A 19,243-nucleotide genomic window follows, 5' to 3' on the forward strand; every position below is an offset into this window, starting at 1 on the left:
GCAGCAGCGCTCCTGCTGTCCAGGCAGCACCTGTAAGCAGGCACCAATTTCAGGTGATCCCGGGCAGGGGGCACCACAGCCACACAGGGAAAGACTGGGTCCCCACACAGCTCATACAGAAAGGCAAACTCCAGGGTGGGGATGGAAAAGAAAAAGATCAGGCTCATTGCTTTTTTCTCTTCAATGGAGCCTGCCTTCCAGGGCTGCTGCCAGGCTGCCTGCAGTCCCTGAGCCACACGGAGCCCAGTGCTTTGTGCTGCGGCTGTAGGGCAGTAAACTAAAACTCCTCAGAGGTGTTTTAGTTTGCTGAGCCCCAAAGTCATTTAAGGCACATTACACCACCGAATGTGCTACAGTAGCTGGAATTAATACACAATACACTGTTGACACATGCAAACACCAACACCATTAAAGTGGTGCAAAAGCATTTAACCCGCTTTAAAGTGTCGTGTGCACACTGCCCCTCGTTTCATCTACGGATGCCCAATAGTTTCTTATGAATTTATAATCTCTAGATGAAAGCTTGGTTCCATCAAAATCAACAGCACAATTCTCCTTGACTTCAACTGGACCAGGATATCACCTGGGAATATATTGAAGAACTTTCATTTTGCCAAATCTCATGATTTGATGAAGAGGTGTGCAATATTTAGTGTTTTCCCCAAAATCTCATCCCACAGATGCTAAGTGAGAACAGTCAGTGCATGTCTACACAATCTCACTACCATTCTAGCAAGCACATGCTATGTGCAGACAACATCTAAAACAGTAGCATAGACATGCCAAGAGCAACAATGGCTAGAGACAGATGTTCAAAAAGCCCAAGCCTGAATTGATTCAATCTTTGCAGGTTAGTCTAACCTATGTAGACTGAATTGATTTGCAAGTGAATAGATATTCACTTGATTCTAGAAATGCAGGCACATGCCTACAATGGCTCAGGCTAGCAGAAGCTGCCAGACTGAAGCTTCCCCCCACCTCCTGCCACCTGGCAAGGTGCAGCAGGGGCAGGAGTGACAGCAAAAGGAACCACTGGAGGCAAGGGGAGCAGAGCAGCATGGGGAACAGCTACACCAGAAGCTGTGTGCTGGCTGGGGCCAGCAGGGCTGTTCTGCTCCCCTCACCTCCAGCAGCAGCTCCTGCTCATGCTGCGCTGCTCTAGGGTGGAAGCTTCAACCTGGCAGCTTCTGCCCAGCACATGGAGCTCTGGCTCCAGTTCTCGGATGCCTTCCACCTGCTCCACCCACCTGCAGGGGCTGCTCTGCCTGCCTGATACAATGAGCAGATGGAAGGTATCCGGGACCTGGAGCCAGAGCACCATGCTTCCCACCCAGGCACCCAGAGTGGCAGGGTCAGGTGTAGCAGTGAAAACTGGAGGTCAGGGAGGCAGAACAGCCCTGCTGACCCCAGCCAGCATACAGTTTGTGGTGAGGCTGCAGATGACAGGGTGTTGCACAGGACAGGGGGTGCAGTGGCGGTTGCAGACATATAAGCCCCTGTGGCGGGCAGCCGCTGCCCAGGCCATTCTGCCAGGCTGTCACAGAGCCACAGCTGACTGGGAGAGGCCTTGCCCCAGGACAGCCCCACTAGGCCTTTACCAGCCAACTGCAGCTCCATGCCAGCAGTTCCTGGCCTGTGCGTGGGTATCTGGGAGCAATCCTGCTGCACAGCTCCCACAGTTCCAGCCTGAGCCGCAGCCAGCTGGAAAGGGCCCTGCCACTGTGGTCCAGCCTAAGCTGGCCCCTCCGCATCCACCCTCAGCAATGCCCGCGGGTCAGCTCGGCTCAGCCCCCACAGCCACAGCCTCAGGCAAGGGAGGTGGACAGCAGATTCACGCTGGCCAGCTCTAGAGTTGGAAAGAACCTGCTTCCTCCTGGCCCTATGACCTTGAGATCCACAGAAGTACAGAAGCAGCACAAAGGAGCTGAAAGAAAAGTACACTTCTTTATTGAAAGGTAAGAGCTTAAACTGCTCTACATTCAGTATATTAAACTATATTTTAGTTGCATTAGTATATTTTTTCATAACCTATGTAATTCATAATTGAATTCCTACTAATCTGATGTTTTATGACAAATCACTCAACCTTAGCAGTGAAGTGAGGCCTGAAGGGCAGGGAAGTTGTTCACAGTTAACTCTGAGGAGGCCTCTCCTCCATCCATTACTAAATTTGTACATGCTGTAGCTTGGTGTTTATATATGCAAGCTAGCCACTAAATTACATTTTTCTCTTTTCTTCCTCAGCAAAATGGTACAACCAACTTCTAGCATGTGGAAGCATTTCCACACTGCAAGTTATTCTGATAAAAATGTGTGATTTGCAAATACTATCAAATGAAATATGCATTTCCAAATGCTACTACAGCGACCAAAAAAATCCTTGTATGTAAGAAGCATCCTGCAGGTATTAAAAAATCCTTCATGGGTATACATGAAGGTAGATCATGATGCAAGTAGCTATTTCCAACGTTCTTGGTCCAGAAGTCCTCCTACTGCTGCTGCTGCTTCTTTTTCTTCTATAATATCAGCATCACAAGGGGTTGCCCAACCAACATCCTCAAGAAACCAAATATTTCAACCACCTGTATATAAAAGACTCTCCAAATAGCCTCATTTGTAGACAAGATGACACCTGAAGATCAAGGAAAAAACTGACCAAGCTCTTGCAAGACCAATATATTCTGGGACGTCGTTGTCAATAACTGAAAATGCTACTGGCAGGAAACTTTTAAATTACTAAGACCATCATACTGTTTACCCACCAGATACTCTTTGAGGAAGCCTCTTTTAAAATCAGAATATGAACGCGTAATGCAATCTGTGCAAGGAAAGAATCAATGAAGCACCATGTCTTGCAGTACTTACTGGATAGACAAATGTGTGGGGAGAAGCAATCATGAACTTTGTGATAACAACACCTCAACCAGTCTTTTACAGAAGCATTGAAACAGGAGAAAACAGGCATACTGCAGAGTATATCAGTAATAAAATATGTGAAGTCCTACAGAAGATTGGGAGTGGTAAAGTATTTGCTTTGCTGACTGACAAGGCAAGTAACATGAAAAAAGCATGGAAGATCATAATGGATAAATATCCACATATTACTACAATAGAATGTGCATCCCATGAGGTAAATTTGCTTCTTAATGACATCGTGAAGTTGGACACTCTGCAAAAGATCTACAGAAGAGCAAAAGAAGTTATAAAACATGTAAAAGCTACTCATATTGTAGCTGTAGTCTTTAAGAAGTAGCAGGAAGAAAAGAATGCAAGGAATAAAATAGTGACTCTCAAACTCTGTAGTAAAAATTAGATGGGGTGGAGTGGTGATCTCATTTGAAAGTTTACTAAGAAACAAAGTAGCTCTTCAATAAACAGTAATAGAGGATCTTAAAGTACCCAAAAGTGTAAAGAACACTGTCCTCAATGAGGATGTCTTCTGAGTTCAGCTGCAGAACTCCCTGAAGATTCTAAAGCCAATTTCTTCAGCAGTCACTGCATCTGAATCAGACAGTGCACTTTTGTCAGACATTCCTTACCACATGGCCCAGATAAAATCAACTGTTTTTGAGAATCTATGTGCTGCTTACAAGTACAGAAGAAAGAAAAGTGAAAGACTTTATTAACAGATGGGAAGAATTTTGTTGTCAATCAATTCATGCTGCTGCAAATCTCTTGGATCCAAGATTCAAAGGAAGAAGTGTTAGTGATGATTAACTGCATTTGCACTTGATTACAAAACAAGCAACACACTTAGGACTTGATGTTGGAAATGTACTTTCAAATGTTGGAGAATACAGAACATCTTCAGGTATTTGGTCCAGGAATGCAGTCTGGGACTCTGCCAAGCACATCCCTCCTGCAACATGGTGGCAAGGCCTTTGCACAACACAGCCTCTGACTCCTCTTGGTTCTCACCTGCTTCAGATTCCTCCATCTTCTGCAGCATGTGAAAGAAACTGATCTATGTTTGGAAATACACCAAATCAAGAAATAAACTAACATGTGCAGAGCAGAGAAGCTTGTCTCAGCCCAGACAAACGGTCAGTTTTCGGAAGTCCATGAAGATGATGAAAATGAAGGATCAGAAGAAGCAGAAACTGCTGACACTGATAGCTCAGAAAATGAGACTGATTAGAAGAAGTTTAATGTAGCAAAACTTTTATTAAATGATTCTTGGGGGTTTTTTCCTTTTTTTTTCCTCAGCCCTTTTTCTAAAAATGAGTGCTTTCTGTATCTGTTTGACACTGTGGAGGAGACTAAGTCCAGAATACATAATAACTTCCTTTGTTTTACTATAATGTTGATGGTGCCTTCTAATTTCAGCTTTAATTTTTGCCTGCTTCTTATAAACTGGCAAAAACTAAGCGATCCTAGGTTCCTTACAGTTCAGCAGATGTAACAAAAATGTTGTAACAAAAATTAAAAACATTTTACAGTAAATTTAATTAGTAAATGTGTAATTGTCTGAATGATCTATACTTTTAAATTTAATAAATATACCAAACATGATAATTTTATGAGCAAACCAAGTTATACATAATATATTTTATGTTCTTAAAGTAGCAAAGTGAATTTAGATCTGTAAAGGGTCCTAAGAAAATAAATATTGCATATATTTAAATTTTCCCAAAAATTCAATTTTTTCCCCAAAAAAAACAGGAAAAAAACCTTTTTTTTTCCCCACGGCTTCAAAATTTCTGGAAATTTTACATCTCTAGTCCGGCCAAATCCCTGCCCCTGCTCAGGCTAAAGACAGTGGGGCCAACTCTGCTCTCTGGAGCAGATACCACAACTCAGCCCAGGGCTGGAAAGCATGCTGAGATGTTGGGGGACATTGGTTTAACTTAAACCAGGAAGGGGTCTGGGACAGAAATGTCATAAACTGATTTGACATAAATCAGTTAAGTGTGATACTACATTCAACCAGGTTATCTTAAACCAGTTTCAGCCATTTTGAAACTTGTTTAAATGCATTGAATTTATGTCCTGTTACAGGTTCAAACAAGTTTCTGATCATTTAAACTGGTTTATGTGTAACCTCTGTCCCTAGCCAACAAAGCAGCTGCACAGACAATACATAAAGAAGGGATGATGTGTGCCTTTTTGCAGCAGCCGTGACACAATACCAAGATGATGCAGACAAGCCCTCAACATGTCAGTTGGGTACATTGTTCTTTACATACACCAAAATCCCTTTAAACAGTGGTTCCACATCAGCATGTGAATGCAGGACAAAACAGTGGAATCAGTAATCTAGTTCTTACTTCATAATAAACACCAAGTACATTTTGGAAAATGAGCCAAAATTACAAAATTCTTTTAAAAAAGATCCTGAGGAATTAAAATTCCTTCTCAAGTTTGTTTTGAAGCATCGCTTTAAAAAAAAAAATCAATGTATATGTTCTTACCATTTGTCTTTTTCATATTTCTACTTTGTTCAGAACAAAATGCATGCAATGTGTATTACACTTACCAGTTACCAAGATATTGCATCTATTACAGCTATGAAAAAGTACATATCCCACAATTATAACAACAGGCTACTTAAAAGCTATTAGCATAACTTTCCTTTAAACATCATGCACCATCTCTGCACTGAAACAGGCTGGATAACAAAATGTTGGGTAATTAACTCTTCTTCTTACCTCTGTCTACATATATCTCTGATAGACGCAGCTTTAGCAATTAGCTTTTCCCACTGAATATCCTTGCCAACAGACAAAGAGGGCATGTCAGACATTGCCATAAACCGCTGCAGTTCTGGGTAAACCCGATCCTAGGAAAAAACTGACTTTTAAAATAATATGTAATTAATTTTCTGTACATTAGTGACAGGATTGTATGCTGCTAAAACCTGTGCACAGCTTCCTAAATGAATATTTACATTGCAAATCATAGTATATTTTTCTTCAGCAGTGGAGATGAATGCTGTGATGGGATGTAAGTGGCTTCTGTGAACAGAATCCACATTGTTTGGCTTTTTCCCGTAAACTAAGCAGCAAGCTACTACGACATAACCAAATGTAAATGACTTATCACTCATCTCTGGTACTTTTGGTGCATTATGCAAAAAGCAAAATGATGTCTTTTACACACAAAATTATTTCATAATTTTATTCCAAGGCTCAATGTGATGCATAATAGGTTCCATGAAAGGCCAACTTTAGAAGTTGTTCAGTACATGAGAATTAATAAGTGTATCACTGACACCACTTGCTTTCCACCGCTAACAATCAGGCCCTAGCATAAACAATTATCAAAAGCCTTCTCTAGGTAGAAGCAGCATGTTAAAATAGTTTCTATAGCAATTTATCTTATACTGCACAATTTTTCTAACCTGTCTCTCCCATAAAGATGTCATCAGGCGTAAAGAAACAGCTCTAAGCTTTGGTGTGTTCCCCAGAACCTGTATTACACGTAGAATTTGAGCTACACAAATCTGAAAGAGATTTTTTAGGACATGGTTATGTTAATATCCTTGAACAAGAAGGTGTCTATAAATCTTCACTTGCCGTGAATACCAGAAGTAAATAATTAAGCCTACTGCAGTGTCAGGAAGAAACAGAGTCATTTTCTGATAAATTGTAAGTTCATACTGATTTTAAAATCCAATGAAAATGTCCATATAGATACAATAATGATATAATGTTGACAGCTGAAGCACAAGGCATACTTCATCCTTTAAAACAAATGTCAGATCCAATCATAAATATTAACATGCTATGTAGACACTTACAAATAATTTAAAATTATGAGCAAGTTATATTTATATATATATATTTCTGCATCTGCTATTGCATGCAATTTAACTACTAGTTACAGGTACACTTGTTTCATTAAAAAATATTTCAAAGGAAGTTGAATTTCTCTTCATACTGACCTTATGCACACCCAGAGTAGGCAAAGCATACAAAATATCGCGATACAGCACAGGCTCCAGTGGCCTTCCCAGTTTAAACATCAAAACTGGGATTAGATTTGGGACCTAAAAAATACATGGAAAGTATTTATCCAAAAGCATTTACTGCTGGCATCAAGGAAACCAGATGTTATTGACATGGTAAATGGCCGATGGGAAGACCAGCAATGAATCCATGAGAACACCCAACACGTCACTCTTGTTGCATTAAAATTTGTACTCATGAAAGAGGGAGGAATAAAAAACTGACATATCAGAAGACTCATTTATAGCTTTTTTTCCTCCTCTCAGTTGTTCTCTTAGAATTGACATATCCTTTAGAGCCACCTACAATCATGGGGGAAAATCTATTACAATTTTTATAATAAATATTTTATTAATGTAAGAAATGAAGTAATATGCACCAAAATAAAAGTGACAAGAAACTTTACATAGCAGTTTTCAGCACAAATAATCAGTAGCAAATTAGCCTTACTCCATGGACAGGAAAACTGAATCACTAAAAGATTAAAAGGGACATGCTCACAGTCATAATATATAAAAATCAGTGAAAGAAATCGAAGCCATGCCTTTTTTTTTTGTTTTGTTTTTTTTAATTCCCAGTCGCATGTTCTAACCCTGGGCAATGCTACTCATATAGCACATATTTCAGCTGAGCTTTCATTTTGGAAGTTGTGTCAGAAGATTTGTTGCAAGAGCTTAACACTTCACACTGTTCAAGCCCAAAAACCTAATGACTGCCTCAGAGTATTTGCAATATTCCATATAGCTATTTATTTAAAATAAATGTATACATATTAACTTTTTACTGGTTTCATAATAATAAATACAGATTTTCAGTGTCATTTTAATATGTAAAGAAATATAAAGTTTTCTCACTGTCTGCTTACAATAAAATTGTTTCAACACCTTGAACATTTACAAAGTTCTCACTTTCTTCTGAATCTAATTTCCATAATTAATTTTAGACATTCTGAAAGGAGCAGACAGGCAAAGATGATCCCCAAGAACAATTCCCATTCCATGTCAGTGAAGAAAGAATTCAAATGCAGATGCACCATTACACTAGAATTCTAATACCACTGTTACAATTTTCACCATATAGTATTAATTTAAATGATTATTTATTGAATTTTTAATAGACAACAGCATTTTTCTGAAGTATTGCCACCACAAAATGAAACGGATGGAAGTGGCATGTTATTTAACTCCCAGTTTGTCTTTCTTTTAGCTATGGTTTTCACAAAATTATACTATCACGCAAATGAATCTCTCATTTAAAATAATGTATCAAAGGATCCTGTCATTCTCTTACAGAAGTAAAGCATGCTAGGAAATTCAGTATTTAGTAATATGTGACTATGCTTATTTCCACATCCTCTAGATTTTATACAATTATTTTCATTATGCTGTCAGCCAGGTCTGCAGAGTTCTCCATTTCAGTCATAGGATTTGCTTCCTGAGTGGATCTCTTTCAAGTGTTTTTCTATTATCTTAAACAACTGTAACTTTAGAACTTATTCAAAGAGCACAAGATTGGGCAATTTTGTGTGGCTTCGAAACAGGAGGATAAATTCAAAGAAACCCCATACTTATTTGCAATGATTAGACTGGCTCATATAAGAGACAGGATTTGGCTGTAAGCCAAATAGATCCCAAACCTCTCTAAAATTCAGCACAGTGTAGACAACCTTTAACACGTGTAGGAAGTAGTACTTTTGACCATTACTGTAGGATTCCACAGTAGCTTTCTACCAGTAACCCATACATACAATGGTATGCCTTATCCTCAGACCCGAACATTAATATCTTGTATTTAAAAGCTTGTCCATCTCAGCTGTGCAACTGGTTCGATAAAAGATACCCTAAGAAATCCTTGCCTCTTGCATAATTCCTGGACCACCATAGCGACAGCTCACTCTAATGTAGCTTAACCTGACAACATGTAGAAGATCCCTTTCTATCTCACAAAAATAACTTATCTAGTAATAGGAAGGCAATTTCTATTAAGTGAGCTCTGGGATTTTCACAACCACCAGACTGCAAATTTCCATGTGCAATGTTTAGACAGGATCCCAAACAGGACCTCAGCTTATTTTGCAAATCATCATTATCTCCATAATGGATTAAATTAAAAGTCCAGACAGGAACTTTCACACATTTCTTAAGTCTGAAGGATAGATCCAAATTCCAAAATTTGCATCTGGGAATCGCATACAATATTTATACAATTAACTTAAGTTTGAAAGACAATTCTTATAGGCTTTTTCTTCTTTTTTTGAATCCCCTAGTGCAGGGGTTTTCAACCTTTTTTAATAAGTGTACCCCCAGCAGCTGAATGCAGAGCTGGGGGTGGGGATGGGGAGGAGGGAGGATGAGGGCAGGTGGCACACGGCTGGACCTACGCAGCCCACAGAGGGACACCTCCACCCCACCCCTCCACGGGAGGCAGCAATACGGGGTGGTGGCGCTCCATCCCTGCCCACCTGCATGTACTCCTTAGGGCCTTCCTAAGTACCCACAGAGGTATGTGTATCCCTGGTTGACAACCCCTGACCTAGTGAAAAGAGTTCTTTAAAGTAAAAAGATTCTCTCCCTACCAATTTTTTGGAGAAGGGACTCATGTGAACATTAGATTGTAACAGGCCTCTTGGGCCACTAAGTCTAGTCCCCCACTTCCACAGGATATCATTAACCTAAGGAATCTGTCACTTCAAGCCCTCCCCTGAAACAAAAAGGAATAACACCACCAAGATCACCCTAAAATCTGAGATAGATAAAAGCACTATAAATGCCCTACAACCACATAAGGAAGTAGACAGTTAATATATGCTAGAAGATCTGAGAAAAAGGACCATGGCGCCTCATACTACAGAGGAAGACCCCCTATGTACCAATCCAACAGAGTAAAATTTCCTTTGCAACACAAAATTCCATTGTCAGTATGACCATAAGTGAAAGAGTGAGACCATCTAGCCAGGAACCTCTGAGTTTCCAGTCCTGGCAGAAACAAAACACCAAGACATCTCATTTAAAAAAGTCACCAGCCCTAGCTACGGCCAACATCACAAGGCTTGAGAGGAAGGTTGGGAAAAAAACCAAACACCCAAAAAACAAAACTTGCAGAAACCAGTAGTTTTTACGAGAAGAAAAAAATTCCTTCCTGACACTTCTTGGCAACCAGAAAAGCCCTGAAATCTGGGATTACCAGTCTCCCCCACACTACACTGCTACCTTGTTAACCTAACCTGGAGACGGCAATTATATGATTCTACATCATAAAAACAAATGGTGTGTCAGAACACCTTGTCCTATCATACCATCCCTTCCATAAATGTATCCAGTTCAATGTTAAAAGAGATTCAGGTTCCTTGCCCCTACTAGAGAGAGAGAGAGAGAGTGTGTAATATAGATGTCTGATCATTAGAAATCTTTTTCTAATTTCCAATCTAAATTTATCATAATCAATTTCTATTCATTTGACCTTGTGCCCATGCTGTTTTTCAGCCTAGAACATTCTTCACTCTCCCAAAAATTCACCCCATGTATATCCTTTAATAGAGTGATCATGTCCCATCTCAAACTCCATTTTATTACACTAAACAAGCTAAGCCAAGCCAAGGGTGGGCAAGATCCAGCCTGCCAACTGATTTTTATCCAGCCCACATGCTGTGTGGTGCTGCCACCCGCCTGCATACCCTGGATGTGCCATGCATGGACCCAGGCTTCTGCTGGCAGGAGGCACCTAGGGCCTGCAAGACCAGACTCCTTCTCTCAAGCACTGTGGGGGATGCAGGGTAAAAGTAGCCGTGCTCATCCAATACCAGTGAAGCCAGGCAGGTGGGCAGGGCTGCTTCCACTAAACATCCCCAATGGTGCCAGCAGAGGTCAGAGCTGGAGCCTGAGCATGGCTCCTCCAGCCTCTGCCCACAAGGGAAGGAGCTTGGCTGCGGGCCTCCATGCTCCTGTCCTATCCCACCCTGCCATCAAGGCTCCTGGGAGCCAGGGGATCAGGGTGTGTGCGTGCGCACTCCAAGAGCCCTGATGGCAGGGCAGGTCAGCATAGAGGTCTGCAGCCAGATTCCATTCCCTGTGTGCAGAGGCTGGACCCAGCTGGGAGCAGCCCCTGTGCAGCACCCGCCTGGCCTCCACCAACCAGCACTGTGCAGCCACACAGCACCTCTCCCCCTCACCACCAGCAGCTGCTCAGGCTGTCTACCTGAAGTAGCAGGTAACTGGTGGGTTGCCCCTATCCATGCTGGGGATCAGAGACTCGTGAGCCACAGCTAGTGCCAGGGGAGGGGGAGCCCCACATTCGTCAATTCGACAGTGGTGAAAGAACAGGTTAGGGCAGGGGGGCGCAATTATTTCAGCTGGAGAGCCACTTAATGAGTTTTGGGAACCTGTCAAGGACCATATGCCCCTCCCCTCCATTCTTCTCCCTAACCCCAGAACCCAGCCAAAGCTGTAGTTCACCAAGAGTCCCAAAGCTCAGCTGTAGACCCAGACAGAGACCTCCATCGCAGCAGGTGAACAGCAGTTTTAGCTGTAGGTGCAGCCAGCAGGTTTCGGGGCCCTGACGTAGAACCTGCCGGCAGTGTCACAACTGATCCCACCACCCGCCTCCGGCACTGGAAGCTCTGCCAAGGTCAACAGCTGATGCCGCCACATCAAGAGCTGATGTTGTTGAGTGAAAGCAGTCCTGCCTGTTAGTGGGCTGTATTTTGCCCAAACCTGGGTTAGGGACTGTTTAGAAAAAGAAAGCTGGATGCATCCATGGGGCTCGATGCAATGCACCCGAGGGTGTTGAGGGAGGTGGCTGATGTGACTGTAGAAAATCTTTGAAAAATCTGTGGACATTGGGTGAGGTCCTGGATGATTGGAAAAGGGAAAATGTAGCACTCATCATTAAGAAAGGGAAAAAGGAGGTTCCACGGAACTGCAAACCAGTCAGCCTCACCTCAGTCCCTGGAAAAATCATGGAGCAGATCCTCAAGGAATCCATTTCTAAGCACTTGGGGGAGAAGAAGGTGATTAGAAACAGTCAGTCAGCATGGGTTTACATGACTAAATATATCCTGGTGAACATATTCCCCCTTTGATTAAAGCCTATTTTCCAAAGCAAACTTCCCATATCTGTCTGAAGTTTATGCTAAATCAGTCTACTGCAGGGGTGTCCAACCTTTTTGAACGTGGGGCCGGATCATGAACTTTTTATCACCCAGTGGGCCAGTGAGCCATATTCTACCTACTACAACCACCATTTGAAGGCAGCACCAGAAGATATTTGACAGCCGTGTTAAAATACATGACCAAACCAATGTAGCCAGTGCTCTCACACAGGCCAAGGGACCGCCTATGCCACTGCTTCCCCAGGCCTTGCCCACACCAGTAACACCACTGCCCAAAGTCTTGGCAGCACTCGGACAGACACGACTGGGGCCCAGCCAATGCGTGAGACCGGGGACAGCTGAACTGCGGGAGCAAAGCCAGTTCCCAGCCTGGCAGGGTCTCAGGCCTGGTCTGCCCAGGGCAGCTCCTGGCAGAGGAAGGCCTCGGGGGAACACGGGCTGCTCCACTCCTCCGTACTTCCCTGAGGTGAAGGCAAATGGCCCCTGGGAGGGTGCAGGCAGCCGCCACGGCAGGAAAGCAGCGCCCGGCCCAGTCGCAGGGAGTGACAATCCCCCCTCCCCCTCCGGGCCACCCCCGAGCAGCAGAGCCCCATGAGCCAGCGCTGCCCAAGGGGGCCCGGAGCGAGGTGGCCACTGCACCACAGCCCCTCACCCACCCGCCCGCACGGCCCCGCTCACCATGGTGCCCGGCCACCCGCGCACGCAGCCCCGGCGGCCTCAGTGCTGTGAGCCTGGAGCGCCGGGCCCAGCAGATGCCGGCTCCCGCTGCCTCCCCGCACAGAGGTCGTGCCAGGACCCCGCCTGCCGAGGCCCCCCCCGGGGCTGCCCTGCCAACTGCCTACACCAGGTGCCATGCCCCATTCCTGCCCCGCCCCACAGCCACCGAGCCCGGCAGGTCCTGGGAGACGTGCAGGACGCCAGGGGCGAGAGGCTGAACCAGAGACAAGTAAAAGTGGGTGCTGTCCCCAGCTCATCCCATCAGGTGTGGCCGGGACAGCCCCACACTGCACAGCCCTCAGGGCGGCAGTGGGACCCGGCTCACGTGCCGTGGGAGGTTACGCGAGCCCGGCCCTGCGGGGGTGAGCAGCTCCCCTCCCCCACCTGCCTGTCCCAAGCAAAGGACCTCGGGCCTCAGAAAACAGCTTGGTGGGCCGCATGGCGGCCCACGGGCTGCATGTTGGACAAGCCTGGTCTACTGCATCTAACCTAACACACTTACTGTCCCCAGTGTTTGATCCTCACTACCTCCCATTTGCATTTATTGAAGATATATTTCTTTTTATATTTCATCTGTCTTATCTTTACCTGGCATTCTGTATTTTACACCTTTTTAACTTTTAACAAATGTATCTTTCTTTCAAGTCATACCTTGTATTACTAAAATCATTATTATAAGAATGCACTGGAATTGTAATCACTGGAATTATAATGCTTTATTGGGCTGGTCCTCCCAAGTGAATTCAAGTATGTATGAATCAACAGATAACTGAATGACAAAGCAAGAGCCTCTGGCTGTTAATTGACAACAGCTTAACCAGAGAAACTTACCATTACAAAACTCTACTCTACAAGCCATTTTAGGCTAATCAAGCCAAGAAACTGATTCCTGGAACTCAGCACCCACCCTACTGACTATTCTTGTAACTCATGACAATACAGCCATTAAGTCAATAAGTCAAGGGTGGACTCCTGAAACTGCACATACCAGCGGGCAGAACCCTAATGACTATGACTGACATCTGTCATGTACTACTCAAGACCCACATGGGACAGCAACCTCCGGACTGGACAGCCAAGATTATGCTGGGGGAATCACACAAGTCTGCCACAAAGGGATAAAAGGCAAGGAAGTGTGACCCTCAATGGCACCCTCTCTTCTAGCACCCAACCTACTGAGACAGAAGGACAAGCAGGTGACCCCCTTCTGGAGAAGACACCACCTTGGAGGAAGCTAACCATCAACAGCAGATCCGCAGGGTCTTGATAGGTAGACATATTAACACCAGTGCTCTCACAATCACTACAGCAGCTACTATATACTATGCTACATAGGGTTGAATGAGTGTGTGTGTGCGCGCACGCACACCAAGGTAACCAGTACCGATCATAACCTCCTAGAATTTGCATTTATAATTTTATTAAAACTTCACATCCCATCTAATAATCTAGAATTTATGACAATCCTGTGAGTTGGTCCTTTATAGCCAACCCTGGGTCCTGTCTTGTTCAATATTTTCATCAACAACCTGGAAAATGGGATGGAATGCACCCTCACCCAATTTGCAGATGACACCAAGCTAGAGGGAGTAGTAGTTACATTGGAGAGTAGGGCTTGGATTCAGAGAGACTTTGACATATTGGAGGACTGGGCCAAAAGGAATCTCGTGAGGTTTAACAAAGACAAGTGCAAAGTCCTGCGGAACAATCCCATGTACCAGTACAGGCTGGGGGCTGACTAGCTGGGCAGCAGTTCTGCAGATAAGGACCTGGGGGTTCCAGTGAACAATAAGCTGAATATGAGCCAGTGTGCCCTTGTGAAGAAAGCTAATGGCATAATCAGGCTGCATCAGTTGAAGCATTGCCAGCAAATCAAGGGAAGTGATTATTCCCCTCCACTCAGCATCTGGAGTACTGTGTCTAGTTTTGGGGGCCCCACTACAGAAAGGATGTGGACAAATTGGAGAGAGTCCAGCGAAGAGCAACAAAAATGGTTAAGGGGGCAGGGCACATGACTTAGGAAAGGCTAAGGCAGCTGAACTTATTTCTTATTTAGTAAGGTATAAACAGGATGGAGCTAAACTATTTTCAGTGGTACCAGATGACAGAACAGTCTACTATTAAATCCCCCCTCAGTCTTCTCTTCTCCAGACTAAATAAGATACAGAACAAGGAGGAATGGTCTCAAGTTCCAGCAAGGGAAGTTTAGGTTAAATATTAGGAATAACTTTCTCAGTAGGTGGGTAGTAAGGCACTGGAACAAGTTACCCAGAGAGGCTGTGGAATCGCCATCCTTGAAGGTTTTTAAGACGTGACTAGACAAAGCACTGGGTGGGGATAATTTAGTTGGGGATGGTCCTGCTTTGACAGGGGGGTTGGACTAGATGACCTCCTGAGGTCCTTTTGAGCACTAATTTTCTATGATTCTCTCCTTGAGTTAGCAAATTCCATGAAGATTTGTGCTAGAGAAATTGCTATTTTGTGTACCAATTCCTTCACTATTTGGAACTGGAAGTTATTCAGGCCCCATTTTCTTCACCCCCATTTCCCAAGAAGGTGGTACATCATTCATATAGGAAGCAACCCTTAAATAGATCTAGAAGTATTAGCAGCTTTGATATAAGTCTAGTAAAAGCTTTTGTGATACTATCATATAACAGAACAATAGTTTAAGGCAAGGCACAGACAAAAAGAATTTCAACAAAAGACACTTTTAACTAAAGTCTCACTGAGAAATGTCTTCTTTGTCAAACAAGAAGAGTTCATTTTGCTTATCCCATGTTGTATGGTTTCAACCAATTACAGATAAAGTAGAAAGCTTATGGTCATTTATTAGCATTATGTTTTTAAAAAATATATTTGACCTTGAACAAAAGGTGGCAAAAAGAAGCAAAGGAAAAAGAAATGGGTAGAAAGATGATGAAAGTTGATATGAAGCTAAAACTGAATTGATTTTATGCAAAAATAAGTAATTCTTTAGGCTACATTTCCCATATGATATGGGCTCATTCTCTGATTTCACGTGTATTGCAATTGTTTCTGCAAACAAGACTCCATATGGGCTACAGTTTGAAAGCTGCATCCTTCAGGTTAGTTTTCAGCCAAATGTTTTAAATATTCATTTTACATTTAAATTTTAATGCAGAGATGAACAGGCAAATTGATAATATAATAAGAATGAAATGCAGGGTGATTTTAGAGTATCATTTCAAAAGTAATGTAGGATTTACTATTTTTACAAACCAAATGCTTGAAAAAGTGTGAAAGCCCCTGCCTGTGGCAGACTTAAAAGTAGATTCAACTCTTCAACTCTGTCAGATATGTTTCTAAACTTTTTTTCTCTCAACTCTATATTAATGCTCTCACTATAGTAAGGTATAAAGGTCTGTAAAATAGATAGGTCAGATATAGCATTCTGTAAATTGTAAAATTTCAGTTTCATTTTATATTCTCAAAGGAGTTGTTCCAAAACTGAATGTTCTTAACCAAGACTGCTTTATCTCTAGGTCCCATAAACTCTGTCCCAAGTTTAGTTAGCTGCATTTACATGTAAGTCACCTATTGAGAAGGGCCATGAACAAAGCCTGACTTGGTAGTTTTGAACTCCTCACAGCCATGCAAGGTAATGCCAAGGTCTCAAACAAGATTAATTCACTTCTAATATTTTAATATTAAATTGACCGTGAACCCCACTTCTACCAGGACAACTCTGGTACTTCACTGGTAAGACCAGTGTATCCCAGTACATTTTTGTAACTACTAAATTGTTGCTCAAGACCTATTTCTATGGTGACTAGAATCTGCTCCAGTAACAAGCAATTCTATAGAACAAGTGTTTAATAAACAAAATTTGAATAGAAGAGCGAAACAGAATGAACAGATGCTATCAAAATTGAACGTTTTAGTCAAATAAGGAATGGGAAATCATACAGTTATAGGATCACATAAGGGTAGGCCTAGAAGGAACCTCCCAAGATCATTTAATCTAGCCCCCTGCTCATGGCTGGATCATCCCTGAATAAACCATACCGGCAAGCATCTGGCTAACCTGCTCTTAAAAACTTCCAAAGTGAAGATTCCACAGTTTCCCCAAGTAGCATGTTCTAACGCTTGGCCACTCTCACAGTCAGAAAGTATCTCCTGGTCTCAACTTGAATTTCCCTTGCCCCTAGGCATTGCTCCTAGTCCCATGCTCTATAACTGCAGAGAAAGGTAGGGGTGCACCGACAAAGATTTTCTTGGCGGATACCAATAGCCGATTATTAACTAGCCATACTGGCCAATGCTGTTCTGATACCCGATTTACAGGAATGCAGCTGGGCAGTGTGGAGAGCAGCACCCTGCAGGTAAGTCTGTGGAGGGGAAGGTGCATGGGGGAACAGATCAAGGCCCCCATGGTGAGGCAGGGAGTGGGACGGGCAGGGGCTGGGACCGGGGTCACTGCCCAGCCAGGGTGGTGAATGGGACCTTGGGGCCGGGGCAGGGAGTGGGACGGAGCCATGGGCAGCTCGTTCGGGGGATCAGCATCCTGGCACTTAAAAGTAGTGGTGGGGGTGCGTTAACTAAGCCTGGTCAAAAAAGCTTTAGTTCAAACACTGCCACCACCATTTTTAAGCACAGGGACGCTTCCTCACCATGCAGGCCTCAATCTGCACCCCCCATATCCCTTCCTTCCCCCATGCTCCTTCCTTTCCACAGACTTACCTGCAAGGCTCTACCTTCCACACTGCCTGGCTGCATTCCTGGTCACATGCATGCTGCGGCTGCATGCATCCACACAGTTTCCGGGGCCCCAGTCAGAAGGCACATTATATTTATCAGTACATTACCAGCTATACCAGCCAAAAAAAGCCAATAGCCAATAATGTTAATTTTCCTTTTATTGGTGCCAATCCAATATGGGACCAATATATCAGTGCACATCTAGAGAAAAGCCCGTTTCCATCCTCTCCATAATCACCTTTCAGGTACTTGAAGACTATCAAATCCCCCTTCAGTCTTCTCCAGACTAAAACCTTCATTCTTTCAGCCTTTTCTTGCAAGTCTTGCCGCCCAGGACCCTAATTTTTTTTTTCTTTTTTTTTTGCTCTGCACTGAACTCTTTCCAAACTGTTCAAATCCATCTTGAAGACATAGTACTCCACATAAAGCCTCGTTAGTGTTGAGTAGAGCAAAATAATCACTTCCTTTAATTAGTAAGTGACACTCCTGTTAATACAACCCAGGATGCTGGTGGCTTTTTTTTCTTTTTTGCAACAAGAGCACACTGTTACTTCATATTCAGTTTATGGTCTACTCTAACCCCCAGACGCTTCTCTGCAGTACTGAAGCCTAACCAGTCATTCCCCAGTTTGTATTTGGGCATGCAATTATTCCATCCCAAGTGCAGTCCTTCACTTGTTCTTGGTGCATCTCATCTCATTGAACGCAGACTATTTCGCCAATCTATTCAGATTATTTTGCATCACAGCTCTAACACTCTGGAATATCTGCAACTCCATCCACCTTGATGTCTGCAAATTTGCTAAATGTGCACTTGATCCCATCATCCAAATCATTAGTGAAGATGCTGAACAATAGTGGGCACAGGACAGACACTTGGAGAACCTCACTTGATACCTCCTCCCAACTAGACATTGAGCCATTGATAACTACTCATCAAGTACAATGATCCAACCAGTTACATATTCACCTTACAGTACTTATCTAATCTGTATTTCCCTGGCCTATTACATGAGAATGTCATGGGAGACGGCATCAAAAGACCTGCTAAAATCCAAGTATATCACATCCACTGCTCTCCCCCCATCCACAGAGCCTATCACCTTATCAGAGAAGAAAATCAAACTGGTCAGGCATAACTTGCTCTTGGTGAATCTATGCTGGCTGTTCCTGATCCCCTTATTCTCCTCTGGATGCTTCACAACAGAATCCTTGAAGACCTGCTCCCTGATCTTTCCAGGTATCAAGGTCAGGCTGACTGGTCGGTAGTTCTCCAGATCCTCCTGCTTCCCTTTCTTAAAGATGAGGACTATACGTGCCCTTTTCCACCTGACCTCCATGAATTCTCAAAGAGGTTAGCCAATGGCTCTGAAGTTATCTCAGAGAATTCTTTCAGTACCCTAGGGTTCATCCCATCTAGCCCTACCAGCTTAAAGGCATCTAACTTTTGTTTATAAGGAATTTCCATCCTGTTCCTCTATTACTCTTGAATGTTTGCCTCCTCCCCTATCTTTGCTGCCAACTGCACTTATCATCTGTTAGCTGCCTCTATTTGTGAAGAATCATAGAATCATAGAAAATTAGAGTTGGAAGGGACCTCAGGAGGCCATCTGGTCCAACCCTCTGCTTAAAGCAGACTCTCCCGAACTATATAATCCCAACCAAGGCTTTCATAGATTCATAGATGCTAGGGTCGGAAGGGACCTCAATAGATCATCGAGTCCGACCCCCTGCATAAGCAGGAAAGAGT

At 43.3% G+C, this 19,243-nt stretch overlaps 1 protein-coding gene across 5 annotated transcripts in view; it reads right to left on the reverse strand.

The window, feature by feature from the left end:
- FOCAD (focadhesin) overlaps positions 1–19,243 on the reverse strand; it is a 293,131-nt gene that overhangs the window by 141,180 nt on the left and 132,708 nt on the right. For all 5 annotated transcript variants that reach the window (XM_025216584.1, XM_006034585.3, XM_025216583.1 and 2 more), the window contains 3 exons: positions 6,884–6,988; positions 6,341–6,442; positions 5,649–5,779 (listed from right to left, as the gene is read on the reverse strand). In XM_025216584.1, the coding sequence (XP_025072369.1) occupies positions 5,649–5,779; positions 6,341–6,442; positions 6,884–6,988 (338 nt within the window). The remainder of the gene's footprint in view (positions 1–5,648; positions 5,780–6,340; positions 6,443–6,883; positions 6,989–19,243) is intronic.

The sequence above is a fragment of the Alligator sinensis genome, unplaced genomic scaffold, assembly GCF_000455745.1.
Source record: "Alligator sinensis unplaced genomic scaffold, ASM45574v1 scaffold120_1, whole genome shotgun sequence".
NCBI lineage: Eukaryota > Metazoa > Chordata > Crocodylia > Alligatoridae > Alligator > Alligator sinensis.